The sequence below is a fragment of the Dunckerocampus dactyliophorus genome, chromosome 1, assembly GCF_027744805.1.
Source record: "Dunckerocampus dactyliophorus isolate RoL2022-P2 chromosome 1, RoL_Ddac_1.1, whole genome shotgun sequence".
NCBI lineage: Eukaryota > Metazoa > Chordata > Actinopteri > Syngnathiformes > Syngnathidae > Dunckerocampus > Dunckerocampus dactyliophorus.
In genome coordinates, this window is record NC_072819.1 from 13762437 (window position 1) to 13781886 (window position 19450).

General features: G+C 42.4%; 1 protein-coding gene across 5 annotated transcripts; it reads right to left on the reverse strand.

The window, feature by feature from the left end:
- Positions 1-52: 52 nt before the first annotated feature.
- Positions 53-18906, reverse strand: LOC129184932 (tyrosine-protein phosphatase non-receptor type 7-like). 5 transcript variants are annotated; one of them, XM_054781504.1, is made up of 11 exons: positions 18740-18906; positions 4278-4418; positions 4030-4210; positions 3885-3969; positions 3722-3801; positions 2042-2179; positions 1794-1967; positions 1050-1246; positions 777-890; positions 625-709; positions 53-543 (listed from the first exon to the last, which is right to left on the reverse strand). In XM_054781504.1, exons 2-11 carry the CDS (start codon positions 4376-4378, stop codon positions 346-348), a joined length of 1353 nt encoding a protein of 450 aa, XP_054637479.1. In that variant the 5' UTR covers positions 4379-4418; positions 18740-18906; the 3' UTR covers positions 53-345. The 5 variants fall into 5 exon arrangements, with proteins under 5 accessions (XP_054637479.1, XP_054637470.1, XP_054637442.1 ...); XM_054781495.1 differs by having other exon boundaries at positions 54-543; positions 3885-4171; positions 18740-18885; XM_054781467.1 differs by having other exon boundaries at positions 54-543; positions 3885-4210; positions 18740-18885.
- Positions 18907-19450: the final 544 nt, after the last annotated feature.

Genomic DNA, 19450 nt, shown 5'->3' on the forward strand with positions numbered 1-19450 from the left:
CATGTTACATATAAATGCATCAGGGAAGTGTTTCCAATGAAAATATTTTTTTAATCAATCACATGACGTCTGGCATCCCCATTTCCTGTTTGGGTGGGGTCGAAGCAGAAGAAGAAGGCAGACGATGAGCGAAGATGAATACCGCCCCCTTGTGTACATAAGCGGTCACACACTCAATTCGACTACACAGTAAAACCAAGCAAAGTTGATAGTTTGACACGCTCTTTTTTCTCCACAATCAAAGTTCTTGATTCTTTGAGGTACTGAGTCCAGCGAAGCACTGCTGCATGTATTCTTCATGTTCTAAGCAACTTCTTTAGAGTCATTATACTGTCAGTGTCTTGTTTACCACACAGATCTGGACCTGTGGGCTTTCACTGGACTGAGGTTCTTCACAGGTTCCAGAGATTGTGTTGGTTCTCCAGCTTCTGTCCAGTCCTCTGTTGTTGTGTCCTGCTTGTTCTCCAGTTGGAGCTTCTTGAGCTGTTTACACACCTGATCTTCTGGGTGGTTCTGAGTGGACTCTTGTTCCTGCTTCTTTTCCTGAAGAAAAGTCCAAACTGCTCATTAAAGGAGATCACTGGTGGCCGAGTCATGTTAAACATGGATTTGGGTGGGGGGTACCTGCTGGTGGTGTAAAAGGGAACTGAACTGGGCCAGGGCTGTGTAGAGGAACTGATATTGCTCCGGGGTTTGGATCATGCCCCCCCTGCACAGGACGAAAGGAGCCAGTCAGCAAGGTGGCATGAGACGTCATCTGACTCCCTGCTACAAACCTGTCCAGTCGAAGCTGACACACCATCTCCAGAACATCCACATGACCTGTTTGACGCAGCTGCCGACAGCCGATGCTGCTGGCGATAAAACAGCCGGTCCTCCCAATGCCAGCGCTGACGAGCGGAAGAGACAAGGATGAGGACAACAACAGGGGAAACAAATTAAGGTGAGAGAAGAAAAGTCAGAAGAGGAATCAAGGCATGAGGAGATGAAGGGACGCAAACAAGCTTGACATAATGGTCATGATGTTATGATGAAAAGCAGTAAGGTACCTGCAATGGACAATGATTGGTCCAGGTTTGGGGAGTACGGTGGCTGTGATTGGCTGAGAGCTGGCTGCTCGGAGAGACTCGCTGTATGACTCCACTTCCTCCACCAAGCGCAGCAGAGGAGCAGTGCATTGTGGGACATGGTGGTCGGGCCAGGACGTGAACCAGTAGTGTCTGATGGGACGACGCTCCTGACACAGCTACAAGTACGCAGCAATTTTGCATGAGCTTTGAGAGTGCAACTGATGCTAGGCTCCACTTCACTACCTGTGACCTGTCATTTGTTGAATAAATCCTGTATGAGAGCATGATATGACCTGCTAAGAGCAGTTTGTTCATGGATGAGCTTTGACACAAAACAGCAGCAATGGCAGAGCACAGTGTTTTGTTCTAGTGTTTGCGTTTCCAACATAAATTTACGTACATTTACTACACTACTGTGTCCAACAGTCACATGACTCACATATGTCACATATGTTGCTAATGAAGTCTATTCTGAAGACCATAAAGAGTTGGTGTGCAGGTGCGTGCGTTGCCAACTAGTGGTCTGGCATGCACAGTGCAGTCTTTCCACGCCTTTTGTGAAGAAAAAACTTTGTTGTCATGGAAACGTACCCTAATTCAAGAAAGTGGGGAGTGGCTCTCAAGTGAGACGATGGTTTATGGTCCCTGTTGAGATGTGTAGTACTTTTATAAACACACATTCCCAAATGACAGGGTCAATAACACAGGTCACATGACACCAACCTGTATCTCCATGTCAGTGACAGTGAAGCCATCCTTGTCTTGACTGTCTGTGACTCGCAGTCGAAATCGGCCAAACTGATTCACCATGTCTTCCTTTAGCTCCGCCTCCTCTTCCCTCCTCCTCCTCCCCTTCCCCACTCTGTGGCTGGTCTGAGGCCAGTACCTCTCACACTTCTGGACGCACATAGTTCAACAGTTTAACATCTGAGTACTAATGTACCTACAGTGTGAACCGCTGCCATGGCTACCTCGTTGGCCTCCTTCAGCCTGGTCACCATGACGATGACGCAACTCCTCTCCTGCCACACCATGTCCCAGAAGTCCCCCACAGTGTGCACCATTGGCCCCTGGGTGGCGATGTAAGCCCTCGGAGCACCTCGGTAACCCTGAGAAACAGAGGAAGACAGGGATCACTTCTAACCTTTGATCTCTGTGGAAACACACATCTACATGCTGAGCTATGTGTGTGTGTGTGTGTGTGTGTGCAACTGTGCACGTGCATGTGGTGTCTGTGTGTGGAGGACGATGGCACTTCCTCCCTCACTTCCTGTGGTTTTCCTGGTTGACTCCCACGCTGACAAAACCAACTGCTCCACATTGTTTGTTGTCAAGGCAGCAACACCACACACACAGAGTCTCCAGGTGGCTGTAGACAACCACAATGTATTCCACCAGGCACCTTCCATACATTATGCATGCAATATACTACAGTTTAAAATTTTAAGAGCAGTTGAAAAATTGCAACAATTTACATTTTGCACTGTTGGATCTTAAGAAAGCCGCACGGTGGCTGAGTGGTTAGCATGTTGGCCACACAATTGGGAAGACCTGGGTTCGAATCTCCGCTTGCATGTTCTTTGCATGTTCTCCCCATGCGTGCGTGGGTTTTCTCCAGGTACTCCGGTTTCCTCCCGCATTCCAAAAACATGCCTGTTAGGTTAATTGGCGACTCCAAATTGTCCATAGGTATGAATGGTTGTTTGTCTATATGTGCCTTGCGATTGGCTGGCGACCAGTCCAGGGTGTACCCCGCCTCTCGCCCGAAGTCAGCTGGGATAGGCTCCAGCATACCCCCGTGACCGTAACTAGGATACGCGGAATAGAAAATGGATGGATGGATCTTAAGGAAGTTCATAGTAGAGCTTCAAAAAGCAAAAGTAGAAATGGGAGTGAGACAAAAATATTTTTGAGAGAGCAATTTATTGCAAACAACCATTAAACTGAAATAGGTTGTTCATCAGCTGATCAAAAGTTTAAGACCACAGCCTTCAAAAGCTAAAATCTTGGCAAAAATGTGGATTCAATGTCATTTTCTGTCAGGTATCCGCACTGTCATGATCTCTTGATGGCGACGGCTTTTTCTCTTCGAACGCAGTCAGATTGCTGAGCTTCATAAGCAAGGCCTCTCGCAGCGTGCCATTGCTGCTGAGGTTGGACGGCAGTAAGACAGTCATTTTAAACTTCTTCAAAGATTGTGAGGATTATGGAACAAAAAGGTCAAGTGGTAGACTTTTCATAAAAAAAATGTCATCAGCCCTGAGTCAGAGGATCCGATTGGCTGGGGACCAGCTCTGCACTCTCGGCAGTGTCCTTGAGAGTGCATGGGAGTTTGCACAACAAGTTTGCATGTGTCTTGTGGACTTGGAGAAGGCATTGGACCGTGTTCCTCAAGAAATTCTGTGGGGTATCGGACCAGCTAATTCAGGCTGTTTCTTCCCTGTATGACCTTGTGTCAGAGTTTGGTTCCCATTGCCGGCAATAATTCGGACCCGATTCCAGTGAGGGTTGGACTCCTCCAGGGCTGACCTTACTTTTATGGACATCATGTCTAGCCGCAGCCAGTGCCTTGAGGGGTTCTGGTTTGGTGGGCTATGGTGAGCGACAGGTGCCCTCCACCCCACCCCCATGTCAGAAAGTCAGAATCTAACCCGGATGTAGTTGGCATTGATGTAGCGGTCTGGCCCCCCCTCTTCTTCTGTACAGGTCAGGATGACACGGCTCTCTGGGTCTAAACGCACAGACAAAACAATTGTCAACATCAGGAAGTGTGTGTGTGCGATTGTGTGTGTGTGTGTCGGCTGATGTACTGACTGGGAAGGATGGTTTTGTATCTGTCCTTGATGGCGTGTCCAGGTACTTCCAGGTCTGACGCACTCACAAAATTTGGAGGGATGCCCTGTGGGGACATACACACACATACACAACATTGTCTGCAGTGACTTGCATGTTCACCTACCTGGTACTCCACGTCAAGGGCCTGGGTGTCGGCAGCCGCTTGCTGCAGGAGTGCGTGTGTGAGCAGTCGAGAAGAGGTGTGGAGCAGCTGAAGCCACACCTCCTTGGGGGTAGACACAGAGCACACAGACTCCGCCCCCAGGCTGTTGACATCCAACAGCAGCGAGAGGTTAGAGCCCCGCCTACAAGAGATGCCGGTCACGTGTGCATGCGCCGTAACATTTTGCGAGTTGTGTTTTTTGTCCTCACCTTTCTTGCAGGCGAACTGAAGCTTTGCGAGGAGCTGTGGTCATAGGAGAGGGCGTGATGGGCTCGTCTGCAGGGTTAGGGGACGAGCGCATTGCCGCCATGATATCCACGTGTGTCGTAGCCACGCGTCACAACGCCATGCTGGAAGCAAGGTGTTATTTACTGCATGTGGACACAGAATAGCCTTGGCTAGTTAGCTAGACACCTTGTTGATACTTTCAAATAAAACAGCTTAAAAGACAAACTGTTGCGCTATTGGTTTATATTTACATTTAATATACATTTTTGTTAAAAAATATTTCAAAAAAGATACAAACTTAGTCACGTTCATCTGAGTCAGAGATGAGTGTGACAAGACAAAATCATATGACTACAAACAGGAAACATTAACGAAACCAAGCGAAGGCATTCAATGTGTCCACATCGGAAGAGAGTTTCCTCACAACAGGAAGTCAGCACGCCCACGCCGCCTAGCTCAACACCACAAACACACAAAGATACAGTTCACACGCACACCATAATCTGGATTTAAAGCTTTTGTTGCCCTACTACAATGACCAGTGATCGGCGCCGGGCCTCACATCACACATGATGGCATTCGGGGAAAGGTTGTTTTTTTTCTCAACATTTAGCAGGTAGCAGCTCAATAACACGGTCATGATCAATCAACTAATGCAGTGGTTCCCAAACCTTTTACACAGTCGTGTACCCCTTCAGACATTTGACCTGAAGCCATGTACCCCCTACTCCTGCACACTTAAAAAACATACACCTTTTTAACTTAATTAACTTGAAATATTCAACATAACAAATTGGTTAATTAATTTTATAGTAATTCCGGGTCAGAAATGTGTATTTTTGAAAAAATGTCCAAAAATGTCACATTTCGATAAAGTTTCACATGAGCACTGATAAATAGATAAGTAATCATCCTGCATATCTTTTATACCAGTCTGATGTTGGCATCCTTTCGTTTGAATGGGTTGAAATTGAGCTTCATTTTTTTTTGTCCGCTCATGATGGCTATGGTTCAAGTCTGGATATTCATTTAATACTAAATTGAAGCGGAAAGTTTAACAATCGTGATAAAGCAGTGTTCGAAATACAAAAATACATACAACCAAAGCTAAAGCCTAATTTTCAGGCTTAATAATTAACAATCCTCACTCACAATGGCAGGTTTCCGCTGCTGTGCCGTGCGGGGATTGGAACCATCCATTCATTTTCTATGCGGCTTATCCTGGAGCCTATCCCAGCTGACTTTGGGCGAGAGGCGGGGTACACCCTGGACTGGTCGCCATCCAATGGCAGGGCACATATAGACAAACAACCATTCACACTCACATTCATACCTATGGACAATTTAGAGTCGCCAATTAACCTAACATGCATGTTTTTGGAATGTGGGAGGAAACCGGAGCACCCAGAGAAAACCCACGGGGAGAACATGCAAACTCCACACAGAGATGCCCACGTGGAGATGCGAACGCAGGTTTCCCGATGTCCTGACTGTGTGGCCATCATGCCAACCAGTCGACCACCGTGCAGGCCGAATTGGAACCAATATAAATTAAATCTTCAAGATTAAACACTCTTAATGCACAAAATAATCAACAAAATTTGCTGTAATAATGCACACAGAGCAATGAACAACTTCACGCTCTGTTTCCTTTCAGCTCCGTTCTCCTCACGCCGTGAGGCGTTCAGGCGCACTCATAATTGTGAGTGTTAGGCAATAATTGTTTTTCATTTTAACCCCCTACCACACTTTCCCACTTTGGGAACCTAGCAACTAATGTACAGGGTGTGCTTTAAGGAAAACTGCACTTTTTTTTTTATTTTGCCCATCATCTACAATCCTTATGTCAGAAATGAACACACGTCTTTCTCTTTTCTGTGCATTCAAAGATATAAAAACTAATAAAAAGAGACAGCCAAGAATGCAGGTAATGGCCACACCAGCCAGCTACTAGCCGGCTAACGACTAGCTTCACGACACATTCGCTCACAGTGTGTCAGTGCCGCATTCACAATACAGTACATCAGGACACTACCGAAAGCTAACACTACATACTGGAACTGCTGCTGTTTTTATTTGGGAGTTTGGAAAAATTAGCTTGAGGTGTAATATGAAATCAATGCACCCAGGAAGGATATTGCTTAAAATGACCAAAGTACGGCAAAATACTGTAGGTATTACATGTTATCATGAATGCGCCTGTTACTACATGGTTACAGCATGGATATAAAACCATTAAAACATGTTGGAGGTTTTAGGAGGTGTTTTAATAGCAGTCTTTGGAGGCAAAATAGGTGTGTCTTATTACATGCATTAATGAGCTGCCTCTTTTTAACTGTTTTTAGATTTTAAGAACGCACAGAAAAGAGAAAGACGTGTGTTCATGTCTCACATAAAGATTGTGGGTGATGAGCAAAATCCCAAAAAAAGTGCAGTTTCCCTTTAAGTCTGCAGTCAAAAATGCAAAATGCATATATCGTACTATTATATATTATATATATATATATATATATATATATATATATATATATATATACTGTATGTTAGGGCTGTCAATCGATTCTAATACTTAAACATGATTAATCGCATTGTGTCCATAGTTAACTCATAATTAATCGCAGATAGAAAGAAGTTTGTATCTATAACAAATGTACCTTTGAAAGATAATTTAAACGTTTTTAATAATCCATCAACATGAGGCTGCCGACTTCATCACAATAACCATCAGACGGCATCTGCGGGAAAAGGGTTTAAAAAGCAAAAAACAAATTCAAAGACCTCGTCTCCTTCAACGCCATAAAACTGTCCGTTTAGACTTTGCCAGGGAGCATCAAACATGGGACATTGAAAGGTGGAAAAAAGGACTAGACTAGGACTAGCCTAGGACTAGGCTGGACGCCTCCCTGGTGAGGTGTTCCGGGCATGCCCATCTGGGAGAAGGCCCCGGGGCAGACCTAGGACGGATGTTCTTATTTGATATTGTTATTTTATTGCATTAAAACTACAATATATATATATACACACACACACACACTGTGTATGGTTTTTCGGCACTACTTTGTGCTCTGTAGCTGATGTAATGTGAATAACTACTGTGTGGGATCAATAAAGTTCTTATCTTAGCCATCTAAGAAGATCAAATACATGGTTTTTGTTGTCTAACTGTTTCCCAAGTATATTACTGCGTGTGTGAATGTATAAATGAGATGCATTAACTTAAATTTCTTTGTAGAAAGGCGCTTTATGAAAGTAAGTACATTAACTTGTATTCACTTACAGTGCAGGCTTGCCACATCCAATATGGCGGCAGCGTTGATGGAAGGCTGCATTTTATGTGTTTTATTCTGTTTATTTACATTTGTCTTATTTAACCGGATGACATTTACGTCTGCACTACATGCATTGCATAACTTTTTACATAGCTCCGTCTTGGTGGAGGTCATAAGACGATAGAAACATCCGCATGCTAACAAACTCTTTTAACAATAAATACTAATAAAACAACCCTTCAATATATTATATATATGAAGTATGAATAATGACTATTTATGTTCATACATTTAAAAAACTACCCAGCACGTGATGTCGCAGAAGCACTGTCGGAACAATTTGCTAAAGGAGGAAGTGCTCAGAACCAATTGCGTTTCCGGGACGGATTGCGCAGTGACAGCGGCATCTATGTACAGTATATGGTTTGACAGCAGCACTTCCTGTTTCCCAGCGTGCTTTGCTGTACTGTTCTTGTGAATGGCTGCTAAGTTACATGTTTAGGGCTCACATAGTAGTTGATTATTCAGCATTATTCGTTGGTCGTGTCTTGTCTACCTATTACGTTGCTGTGTGATGTTTTTTTTTTTTTTTTGGCTCTTTCTATAAAGAGAATGATATGTGGAATGGTAACCCCCCGCAATTTCTATGGAGCCGGTAAGTTCATTGTGAGGTCTGTTGTTACTCTGCTTGCTAAATAAATAGTTGCTTCTTCCTCACAGGCTTGTGAGCGGCACCTACCCTAATATATATATATATATACACACACACAGTAGTGTGAAAGAGTTTGTCCGCTTCCTGATTTATTTTTTTTTGCATGTTTGTCACACTTAAATGTTTCAGATCATCAAACAAATTTAAATATTAGTCAATGACAACACAACTGAACATAAAACACAGTTTTTAAATGAAACTTTTTATCATTAAGGGAGAAAAAAATCCAAATCTACATGGCCCTGTTTGAAAAAGTGATTGCCCCCCTGTTAAAACATATCTTAACTGAGATTAATTGAGATCTATCAGTCTGGAAAAGGTTATAAAGCCATTTCTCAAGCTTTGGGACTCCAGCGAACCACAGTGAGAGACGTTATCCACAAATGGTGAAAACATGGAACAGTGGTGAACCTTCCCAGGAGTGGCCAGCCAAACAACATTACCCCAAGAGCGCAGCGACGACTCATTCAAGAGGTCACAAAAGACCCCACAACAATACCCAAAAACATGAGGCCTCACTTGCCTCAGTTAAGGTCAGTGTTCATGACTCCACCATAAGAAAGACACTGAGCAAAAACAGCCTGCATGGCAGAGTTCCAAGACAAAAACCACTGCTGAACAAAAACAACATTAAGGGTTGTCTCAATTTTGCCAGAAAACATCTTGATGATCCCCAAGACCTTTGGGAAAATACTCTGTGGTCTGACGAGACAAAAGTTGAACTTTTTGGAAGGTGTTTGTCCCATTACATCTGGCGTAAAAGTAACGCCGCCTTTCAAAAAAGAACATCATATCAACAATAAAATATGGTGGTGGTAGTGTGATGGTCTGGGGCAGTTTAGCAGCTTCAGGACCTGGAAGACTTGCTGTGATAAATGGAACCATGAATTCTGCTTTCTACCAACATCCTGAAGGAGAATGTCCAGGTATCTGTTGGTGACCCCAAACTGAAAGCAACTTGTGTTCTGCAGCAGGACAATGATCCAAAACATACCAGCAAGTCCACCTCTGAATGGCTGAAGAAAAAATGAAAACTCTGGAGTTGCCTCGTCAATAGGGGAGTAACGATTTCATTCGTATTATGATTCATGGTTGCTGATACAAGTACGATATTGGTTCATTTAGAACGATACGATCCGAAATGATTCAGTAAATTTTTAGCCAAAAATTAAATTAGTGTGACTGTCAAATACTGTAAATACTTGGATATTGGACAGTGCATGTGAAGTTTCCAAGATTTCCAAGTTTTTTGTAAGGGTATCGTGTATGAATTAATTATGGCTATAAACAAACAAGTAAACAACAATGAATGGCAAATGCATTCACATTTTATTTGAATAAAGTGACACCAACACTTCAGGTTGAATTAACAGGAGGTTAACCTTTTCGGCTCTCTTTTTCAATACTCAATAAATTTTCAATAAAAGTCCAGTAAGTGCAACCAACATTTCAACAGCAGATTGACCTGCTACTTTTGTTGTTGTTTTTCAACATGAAAATAATACAAATACAAGACTAATATAAAAAATGCAACCAACATCTGCATCCATCCATCCATTGTCTATGCCGCTTATCCTCATTAGGGTCACGGGGGTATGCTGGAGCCTCACCCAGCTGACTTTGTGCACCCTGGACTGGTCGCCAGTCAATCGCAGGGCACATATAGACAAACAACTGTTGACGCTTCATACCTATGGACAATTTAGAGTCGCATTCCAAAAACATTCATGTTTTTGGAATGCGATTCTAAATTGTGGGAGGAAACCGGAGTACCCAAAGAAAACCCAAGCATGCACGGGGAGAACATGCAAACTCCACACAGAGATGCCCAAGTAGAGATTCAAACCCCGGTTTCCCGATGTCCTGATTGTGTGGCCAACATGCTAACCACTTGGCCAGCGTGCGGCCCGCAACCAACATCTCTTCAGGTTAGATTAACAGTAGGTTGACCTGCTACTAGCTACTGCAGGAGGTGCCTGGACGGTCAACGTTTTGTGGAATCTTATGGCGCCTTAGTAGGTTGCCGTGGTATTTTCCTTGACCTTAACATATCCTACAAACAGCAAGCGACTTATTTAGAACATCTCCCTCTTTGCAAAAGCCAAAGTGTTTCCACACACTGGACCGCAGTGGTCCCTTAATTATTTCTCGCTCACTGGCTTGTCCTCTGCCATCCGCCGTGCCACGTTTTGTTGTCTGCTGGCGCATGGCAATGACGTCACAGACAGGCAGACTGAATCGAGTAACGCTTAAAGTCTTTATCATTAAAAGTGCTACAAAAATACACACATCCATATAAAGCCTGCCGTGCTAAAATCCTGTACTTTATTTTCTAGTATCGATGCAAACGAGTGATTACCTTTTAAACAATGTTAGATCAATATATGTCGTCTGGAATGGCAACTTGCCGAACACAGATCGATGTAGAATGTAGCAGCTGAATCGTTACAGGCGGATCCCGAGGCGTTCCCAGGTCAGTTGAGAGATGTAGTCTCTCCAACGTGTCCTGGGTCTTCCCTGACGCCTCCTACCGGTCGGAAGTGCCCTGAACACCTCCCCGGGGGGCGTCCGGGAGACAACCTGACCTGGTGGTTTGCATGTTGTCACACAACCTGGAAGATCTGGGTTCGCATCTGCCATTGGGCATCTCTGTGTGGAGTTTCCGCGTTCTCCCCGTGAGCGTGTGGGTTTTCCAAAAACATGCATGTCAGGTTAATTGGCGACTCTAAATTGTCCATAGGTATGAATGTGAGTGTGAATGATTGTCTATATGTGCCCTGTGATTGGCTGGCAACCAGTCCAGGGTGCACCCCGCATCTCGCCCAAAGTCAGCTGGGATAGGCTCCAGCATACCCCCGCGACCTTAATGACGTTTAAGCGACATTGAAAATGGATGGATGGATAAACCTTTTTTGGGCTTAATGTATATTATATATCGAGACGTTAGGGACACCTTTAACACTTTACATTCTTAACATTCTGTAAAACATGCCCAATTGTGTAAAAATGATCAAATGGCTTCTTTTGAATTAAAGTAACCAACAATTGTTACTGTACGTCAGAATGTTTGATCATGAAATGACCACAGTGTTACACTACAGTATTATACTATATCGTTAGAGCTACTGTATGTAAAGTTGATAGGTGTGCATGTCAGGAACAGAACGCGCTCCTGCAGAAATGAAGTTATCTTGTAGTTGTATGATGAGGCTTACCAGCTCCTTGTCAGAAGTTGTTAGTCCTGTGACAGGAGAAGCTGGCCACCAGCAAACAATCCACGGCACACCACCAACTTCTTCTCCCTGCACCAAGCAGGGCAAGAAGAAACAAGAAAAACAGAAAGAAGGAGGAAAAAAAAAAGCCTGGTAGCAGGAATAGACATGTCCTGTTTTTCTGGCTGGGGTTGTTCTTATTCGAGGACTTCAGGTGATCCGAAGAGAAGGAGAAGATCATGACTCAGAACATGAGGATGGTGAAAGAAAAGAAGGAGATGCTTCAGGCGTTAAAACTTATTATGCCTTCACCTCAAATCCCAAAAGGTGGTGCTGACCCCACAATGTCATTAAACAGCCAATCAGCTACGCTAAAGTAGGCAGGTTTATTCAATAATAGTACAACTCTAAAGTCAAACAATCTTGAGGTTATATAAAATACCGAGGAAGTATTTCACCTCAAAAGTCACACAAATTTCAAACTGCTGTTAGAAGAGTTCAGTTCAGCGAACGTCAAAGGATTAACTCCATGTTTTGCTTATTTCTCTGACTTTCCGGTGCCACGTCCTCCAACTGAAGCATCATGACGCTTCAGCGTCAACAAGGGATTTTCATACATTTTATATCATGAAATAATGATTTATATTCATACTATATTATATATTAAGAAACATGTTTTCTTTAGAGCAGGTGTCCAACCTTCTCTTCCACCGAAGGCCGGGGAGGGGAGTGGTGGGGTGGGTTATCATTCCACACACTAGTCTTACTCACAGTCTTTGTTAAAAAATAATCACACAGCAACAAAATAGGTAGATTACAACAGACCAGACACTACCACCGAATAATGCACAATAACCGACAACTATGTGAGCTCTAAACATGTAACTTAGCGGCTATTCACAACAACAGGACAGCAAAGCACGCTGGGAAACCGGAAGCTCTGCTGTCAAAACCATATACGTAGACGCCGCTTCGCTGAGCCATAAGTCAGCGTCGCCGCCAAATTGGATGTGACAAGGCTGCGCTGTAAGTGAATAGAGTACTTCATAAATGCCTTTCTACAAAGAAATTTAAGTTAATGCCTCTCGTTTATGCATTCACCCATGCACTAATATACTTGGGAAACAGTTAGGCACCAAAAAACATGTATTTGATCTTCTCAGATGGCTAAGATAAGAACTTTATTGATCCCACACAGTAGTTATTCACATTACATCAGCTATAGAACACAAAGTTACACCCCATACACCGTATATATATATATATATATATATATATATATATATATATATATATAGTAGTTTTAATGCAATAAAATAAGAATATAAAATAAGAACATGAACGTTATCAATCAAAATAATTCAAAAGTTTAAGACCACAGGCTATAAAACCCAAAATCTGCTCAAAAATGTCATTTTCCATCAGGCATTCACACTGTCATGCCCTCCTGATGGCTAAAGCTAAGAAGCTTTCTCTTTTTGAACGTGGTCGGATTGACGAGCTGCATAAGCAAGGCCTCTCGCAGCGTGCCATTGCTGCTGAGGTTGGGTGCAGTAAATCAGTCATTCTAAGTTTTTTGAAAGATCCTGAGCATTATGGAACAAAAAAGTCAAGTAGTAGACTCAAAATAATCACACCTGCGCTGAGCCGGAGGATCCGATTGGCTGTCCATCAAGACACAGGGCGGTCTTCCACCCACATTAAGGCCCTTACTGGTACCGACTGCAGCGCAATAACCATCAAACGGCATCTGCGGGAAAAGCGTTTAAAAAACAAAAAACAAAACGACCTCGTCTCCTTCCACGCCACAAAACTGCCCGTTTAGACTTTGCCAGGGAGCGTCAAACATGGGACATTGAAAGGTGGAATAAAGTTTTATTCTCTGATGAGAAAAAATGTAACCTTGACGGTCCAGATGGTTTCCAACGTTACTGGCATGACAAGGAGATCCCACCTGAGATGTTTTCTACCCGGCACAGTGGAGGGGGGTCCATCATGGTCTGGGGTGCTTTTTCATTCAGTGGAACACTGGAGCTTCAGGTGGTGCAGGGTCGTCAAACGGCGGATGCTTACGTGCAGATGTTGCAGCGGGCATCCCATCCCTCATGACTGAGGGCCCTCGTCTGTGTGGTAACAGCTGGGTTTTTCAACAGGACAACGCTGCAGTTCACAATGCTGGCTTGACCAAGGACTTCTTCAGGGAGAATAACATCACTCTTTTGAACCATCCTGCATGTTCCCCTCATTTAAATCCCAACATTTGGGGATGGATGGCAAGGGAAGTTTACAAAAATGGCCATCAGTTCCAGACAGTTGATGCCCTTGGTGAAGCCATCTTCACCACTTGGAGCAATGTTCCCACTAGCCTCCTGGAAACACTCCCATCAAGCATGCCCAAAGCAATTTTTGAAGTGATTAACAAGAACGGTGGAGCTCCTCATTACTGAGTCCTACTGGGAACATTTTTTGTTCTGGTTTGGAGAGTTTTTTGTTATTTTTTAAGCGATTGTCTTAAACTTTGGATCAGCTGATAAACAGCCTATTTCAGTTTAATTGTTGTTTTCAATAAATTACTTTTTCAAAATGTTTTTTGTCTCACTCCCCCTTCTTGTTTTTGCGTATTGTAGCTCTACTTAAACCTCATTAAGATCCAAATGTGCAAAATGCAAATTCTAGCAATTTTTCAACTGGTCTTAAGATTTTGATCAGGAATGTATATATGTATGTATATATAGTATATATACACACACATCCAAACCTACATGGTCCTGTGTGAAAAAGTGATTGCCCCTAAACCTAATAACTGGTTAAGCCACCCTTAGCAGCAACAACTGCAATCAAGCATTTGTGCTAACTCGCTATAGAGTCTCTTCACTAGGCCACTCCAAAGTCTTCATTTTGTTTTTGTTCAGCCATTCAGAGGTGAACTTGCTGGTGTGTTTTGGATCATTGTCCTGCTGCAGAACTCAAGTTGGTTTCAGCTTGAGGTCACCAACAGATGGTCAGACATTCTCCTTCAGGATTTTTTGGTAGACAGCAGAATTTTGGTTCCATTTATCACAGCAAGTCTTCCAGGTCCTGAAGAAGCAAAACAGACCCAGACCATCACACTACCACCACCATATTTTACCGTTGGTATGATGGTTTTTCTGAAATGCGGCATTATACCAGATGTAATGGGACCTTAATATTTTTTTATTTTAAAACTGCATTTTGTGTTCAGTTGTGTTGTCATTCACTAATATTTAAATTTGATTGATAATCTGAAACGTTTACATGTGACAAACATGCAAAAAAAAAGAAATCAGGATGGGGGCAAACACTTTTTCACACCACTTTATATACTAGGGGTGTCACAAGATCTCATGAGATCAAACCATGACGAGATTTCCCACACGCACTTTAAACCCTGCAATCCAACCTACCGTGGCGTTCCGAGCGTCAGCGTCAGGGAAGTAGTGTGTGAATGTTTGTTCCATCAAAGGTGGAACACCTGCGGCGCATGTTAATATCCAAGCAGACGTTGTAGCAATTCTACACTTGATCAAAGTAACTAGATTTATCAGATCAAAACACATAGCTATTCGGGCTTGTCTGCACCCTTAATCCCCGGTACTATTAATCACCATCAACATTAATAATGGCAGCACCGGGTCTGCTCGGAGCAGGTTTCCGACTACAGTGCAACATGGCTACCACAGCAGATGGCTCCCTCCGTGCTATACTCTGGTTCTACTGACCTCCAGAGTGGCACCAGGGCTGCCCTCAGTGTGTGTCCGACATGAAGGCGTAATGTGACGACCATAACTCTGCTTCAAAACACATCTCATATGTAGAGGAGATCCGTGATGACAATTTAGCGGCATGGTCACTATATTTAGCAAGTAGTGTGCACATTAAAAGTGAAAGGCAGGAAGTGTTTCTTGCATCATGCATTTAATTAAATGGAAGTGTTCCACAAAGGTGAAGTATCTCCACCTCTGATTGTGAAGCAGACATATGTGAAAACACGCACCGGTGTCCAAAGTGTGGCCCAGGAGCCATCTGTGCAAAGTGGCTCATTGCAGAAAGAAAATAAGATAATAACAGGCAGAATAACAAACAGTAAGAATTGTTTTTGAGAAAATACATGTCACAAACACAAACTCCACCACTTTACAGTGTGAAAGTATTATAATCTATTATTATTATTATTACTATTATACTGTATATTTACATAACAGTGGTTTATTTGGTCTAAAAATATGTAAACAATGATATCGTTTGTAGGACAATAAGCATTTCAAAACCCCCCTGCATGGTTTTGTGACTCGGCTAAATAAAAAAGTTTGTTTGTCCAGTCATATTTTTTCATTGTACGTATCTTAAAATTAATGTTAAAATCTTGTCTCGTCTTATTCTCACAGACTCAATCTTGTGTATCGTCTCATCGTGAATTGGGTGTCTCGTGACACCCCTAATATATACACATTCATACACACACACACACATACGTACAGTATATACACACACACACACACACCACATACATATACAGTGGTGTGAAAAAGTGCTTGCCCCCTTCCTGATTTATTTATTTATTTATTTATTTTTTGCATGTTTGTCACACTCAAATGTTTCAGATCATCAATCAAATCTAAATATTAGTCAATGACAACACAACTGAACACAAAATACAGTTTTAAATGTAACTTTTTTTTTTATTATTAATAAAGAGAAATAAATTAAAACCTACCCTGTGTGAAACAGTGGTTTCCCCCACCTCTTACAACATAACATAACTGAAATTAATTGAGATCTATCAGTCTGGAAAAGGTTATAAAGCCATTTCTAAAGCTTTGGGACGAACCGCAGCGAGAGCCATTATCCACAAATGGCAAAAACACTGAACAGTGGTGAACCTTCTCAGGAGTGGCCGGCCAACCAAAATTACCTCAAGAGCACAGTGATGACACAACCAAGAGGTCACAAAAGACCCCACAACAACATGCAAACTGTGCAGGCCTCACTTGCCTCAGTTAAGGTCAGTGTCCATGACTGCACCATAAAACACCAACAACCACCACTGAACAAAAAGAACATTAAGGATCATCTCAATTTTGCCAGAAAACATCTTGATGATCCCCCAAGACCTTCGGGAAAATACTCTGTGGTCTGACAAGAGAAAAGTTGAACATTTTGGAAGGTGTGTGTCCCATTACATCTGGCATAATGCTGCATTTCAGATTAAGAACATCATACCAACAGTAAAATATGGTGGTGGTAGTGTGATGGTCTGGGTCTGTTTTGCTGCTTCAGGACCTGGAAGACCTGCTGTGATAAATGGAACCATAAATTCTGCTGCCTACCAAAAAAATCCTGAAGGAGAATGTCCGGCCATTTGCTGGTGACCTCAGGCTGAAACCAACTTAGGTTCTGCAGCAGGACAATGATCCAAAACACACCAGCAAGTCCAGCTCTGAATGGCTGAAGAAAAACAAAATGAAGACTTTGGAGTGGCCTAGTCAAAGTCCTGACCTGAATCCTATTGAGATGCTGTGGCATGACTTTAAAAAGGTGCTTCATGCCGAAAACTCTCCAATGTGGTTAAATTACAACAATTCTGCAAAGATGAGTGGGCCAAAATTCCTCCACAGTGCTGTAAGAGACTCATTGCAAGTTATCACAAACGCTTGATTGCAGTTGTTACTGCTAAGGGTGGCCCAACCAGTGATTAGGTTTAGGGGGCAATCACTGTTTCACACAGGGCTATTTACTGTTGGTTTTGATTTTTTGTTTCCCTTAATGAAAAGTTTCATTTAAATGCATTTTGTATTTAGTTGTGTTGTCATTGACTAATATTTAAATTAGTTTGACGACCTGAAACATTTAAGTGTGACAAACATGCAAAAAAAAAAGAAATCAGGAAAGCTGCAAACACTTTTTCACACCGCTGTATCTGGGGATCTGGATTGGGCCGATTTGCCTTTTTTATTTTCTTATTGATTGGAGATGATTGGAGAGGATGATATTGGTGGCAGCTGCCTTAAAATGCTTTGTTTTTGCAGCAGGCTGGGCTTCTGCACTGTAAATGAAACTCGTCCTGCAGCACTCACAATGTCTGCAAAATCACAATTTCAGGGGGTGGTACTAGCAGAGCTGCATTCAGTTCCACAAAGTTAATCCGTCATCTGAGGACCAAACATGAAACGGAGTATGAAGCGTTTAGCAAGGCCACTGACAAAAATGCTGCTACACCAATGCAACAAACTCTGGAATTTCGAAGGAAAGACAAATATGCATAAGAGAGCAAAAAGGCAAAGCGAATTAGGTAAAATGTAGTCAAATTCTAAATTTAATGAAACACGCTTTATAAAAATGTGTAAGTGTTCACATTAGTGACTTGCTAAAAACATTTCAGTTCCATAATCTGTAATAACATTGTCAAAGTTGGCAAAGTAGTATCAAATCGAGACTCGAATCGGATCAAATCTAAGGCCAAAAAATTGGATCGGGATCAAAAGTCCAAAAATGCTACTCGGGACATCCCTAAAATATACTTAATACATTGTGTTGTGATTAGTATCAACATTTTAACTTTTTGTTTTTAAATTGTGCGTTATATATTTTTTTTTACATTTTGTAAAAATGCTTAAAAAACGTGTACATATATATATGCGTGTGTGTATGTATAAGACAATGCTTCATGTTATTAGTACATTGTGCTTTATATATATTTTAATTCGGTAAAAAGGCTAAAACAAATGCTTTATATTTAATTTAAGACAATTATGCTTTGCGTTATCGCCTTACATCTATTAGCTCGTTCCCATTTTTTTTGTCTTTTTGTTTAATTATATTTCCACAAGGTGCCAATGAAAAACAAATTGTGGGCCGGACTTTGGACAGACTTGCTTTAGCATGATTATGTTCAACTTTAGAGGTTCCTATGCCGCTGTCACACTTTGTTGCGAGTTTACCTCCCTCTGAGTTACCACAGTAACACAAATGCTAAATTCCTGGCAACTGAAATTAAGGACATTTTTTATGACATGAAACTTTATCAAAACTAAGTTACTGAGGATTTTTGTTTATTTTTCATTTCTTCTACATTAAGTACAAATAAAACAAGCCACGAAACAGTACTTTTATTTCGTTTTTTTTTTTACTTCTTTTCCGCAAAGCACAAGTGTCGCAATGAAATTACAAATTATTTCTGTAAAGTCAGGGCAAACTACTCAAATATATTTTGTTCGTGTTTTCTTTCTTACCTTTCTGCTGCTGCTTCTGCTTTGCCTCCTCTGACATCTGCTCCACTCGGTCGCAGCTCTTCTACCTCCTTCGCCACTTCCTTCTTTGCACCGCCTACTCGCTCAACGCCACACACACACACACACACACTATCCAAGGCTGCAGCTTCCCTTCAGCATCATGAGCGAGGATGATGAAGAAAGCGTCTTTTCTCCTCTTGGGATGAGGTGAAAAGGCTAACCTGCTAGCGGCATACACGAATACACACACGCACAAACGGTAAACAGCAGTGGTGGGAGGTCCAGAGGTGGTGACCTTCCGCTGGGCCTTCAAACTGTAAAGCTGTGGACGCAGTTGACGAGGGCGTCTGCCAGCCGACCACGAAGACAGACGATAGACGACAGCGGGGGTTGACATTCTTCTTGTTGTTCCGCACCTGATGAGAGCTGCATTGCTCCCGTGTTGCCCCGGTAATTTGGAAGAGAAGACACCAGTGCAGAGACACACTGTGAACCTTAAGTGTCAACGAGTCACATAACACAAGCTGCTGCAATGCAACACATCAACAATTACATCAAGCATGCAAGGCATTGCTTTGCTTAAGGAAAACGTTTGCCCTCACCAGCAGAGGGCAGCACGCAGACTCTCGCTCTTTCTGCTTGTACTTTCCTTCAGCAATCATTTGACCTCCTGAGTTTAAATGTTGTCTATTACAAGTCAGTGGTGCTTAA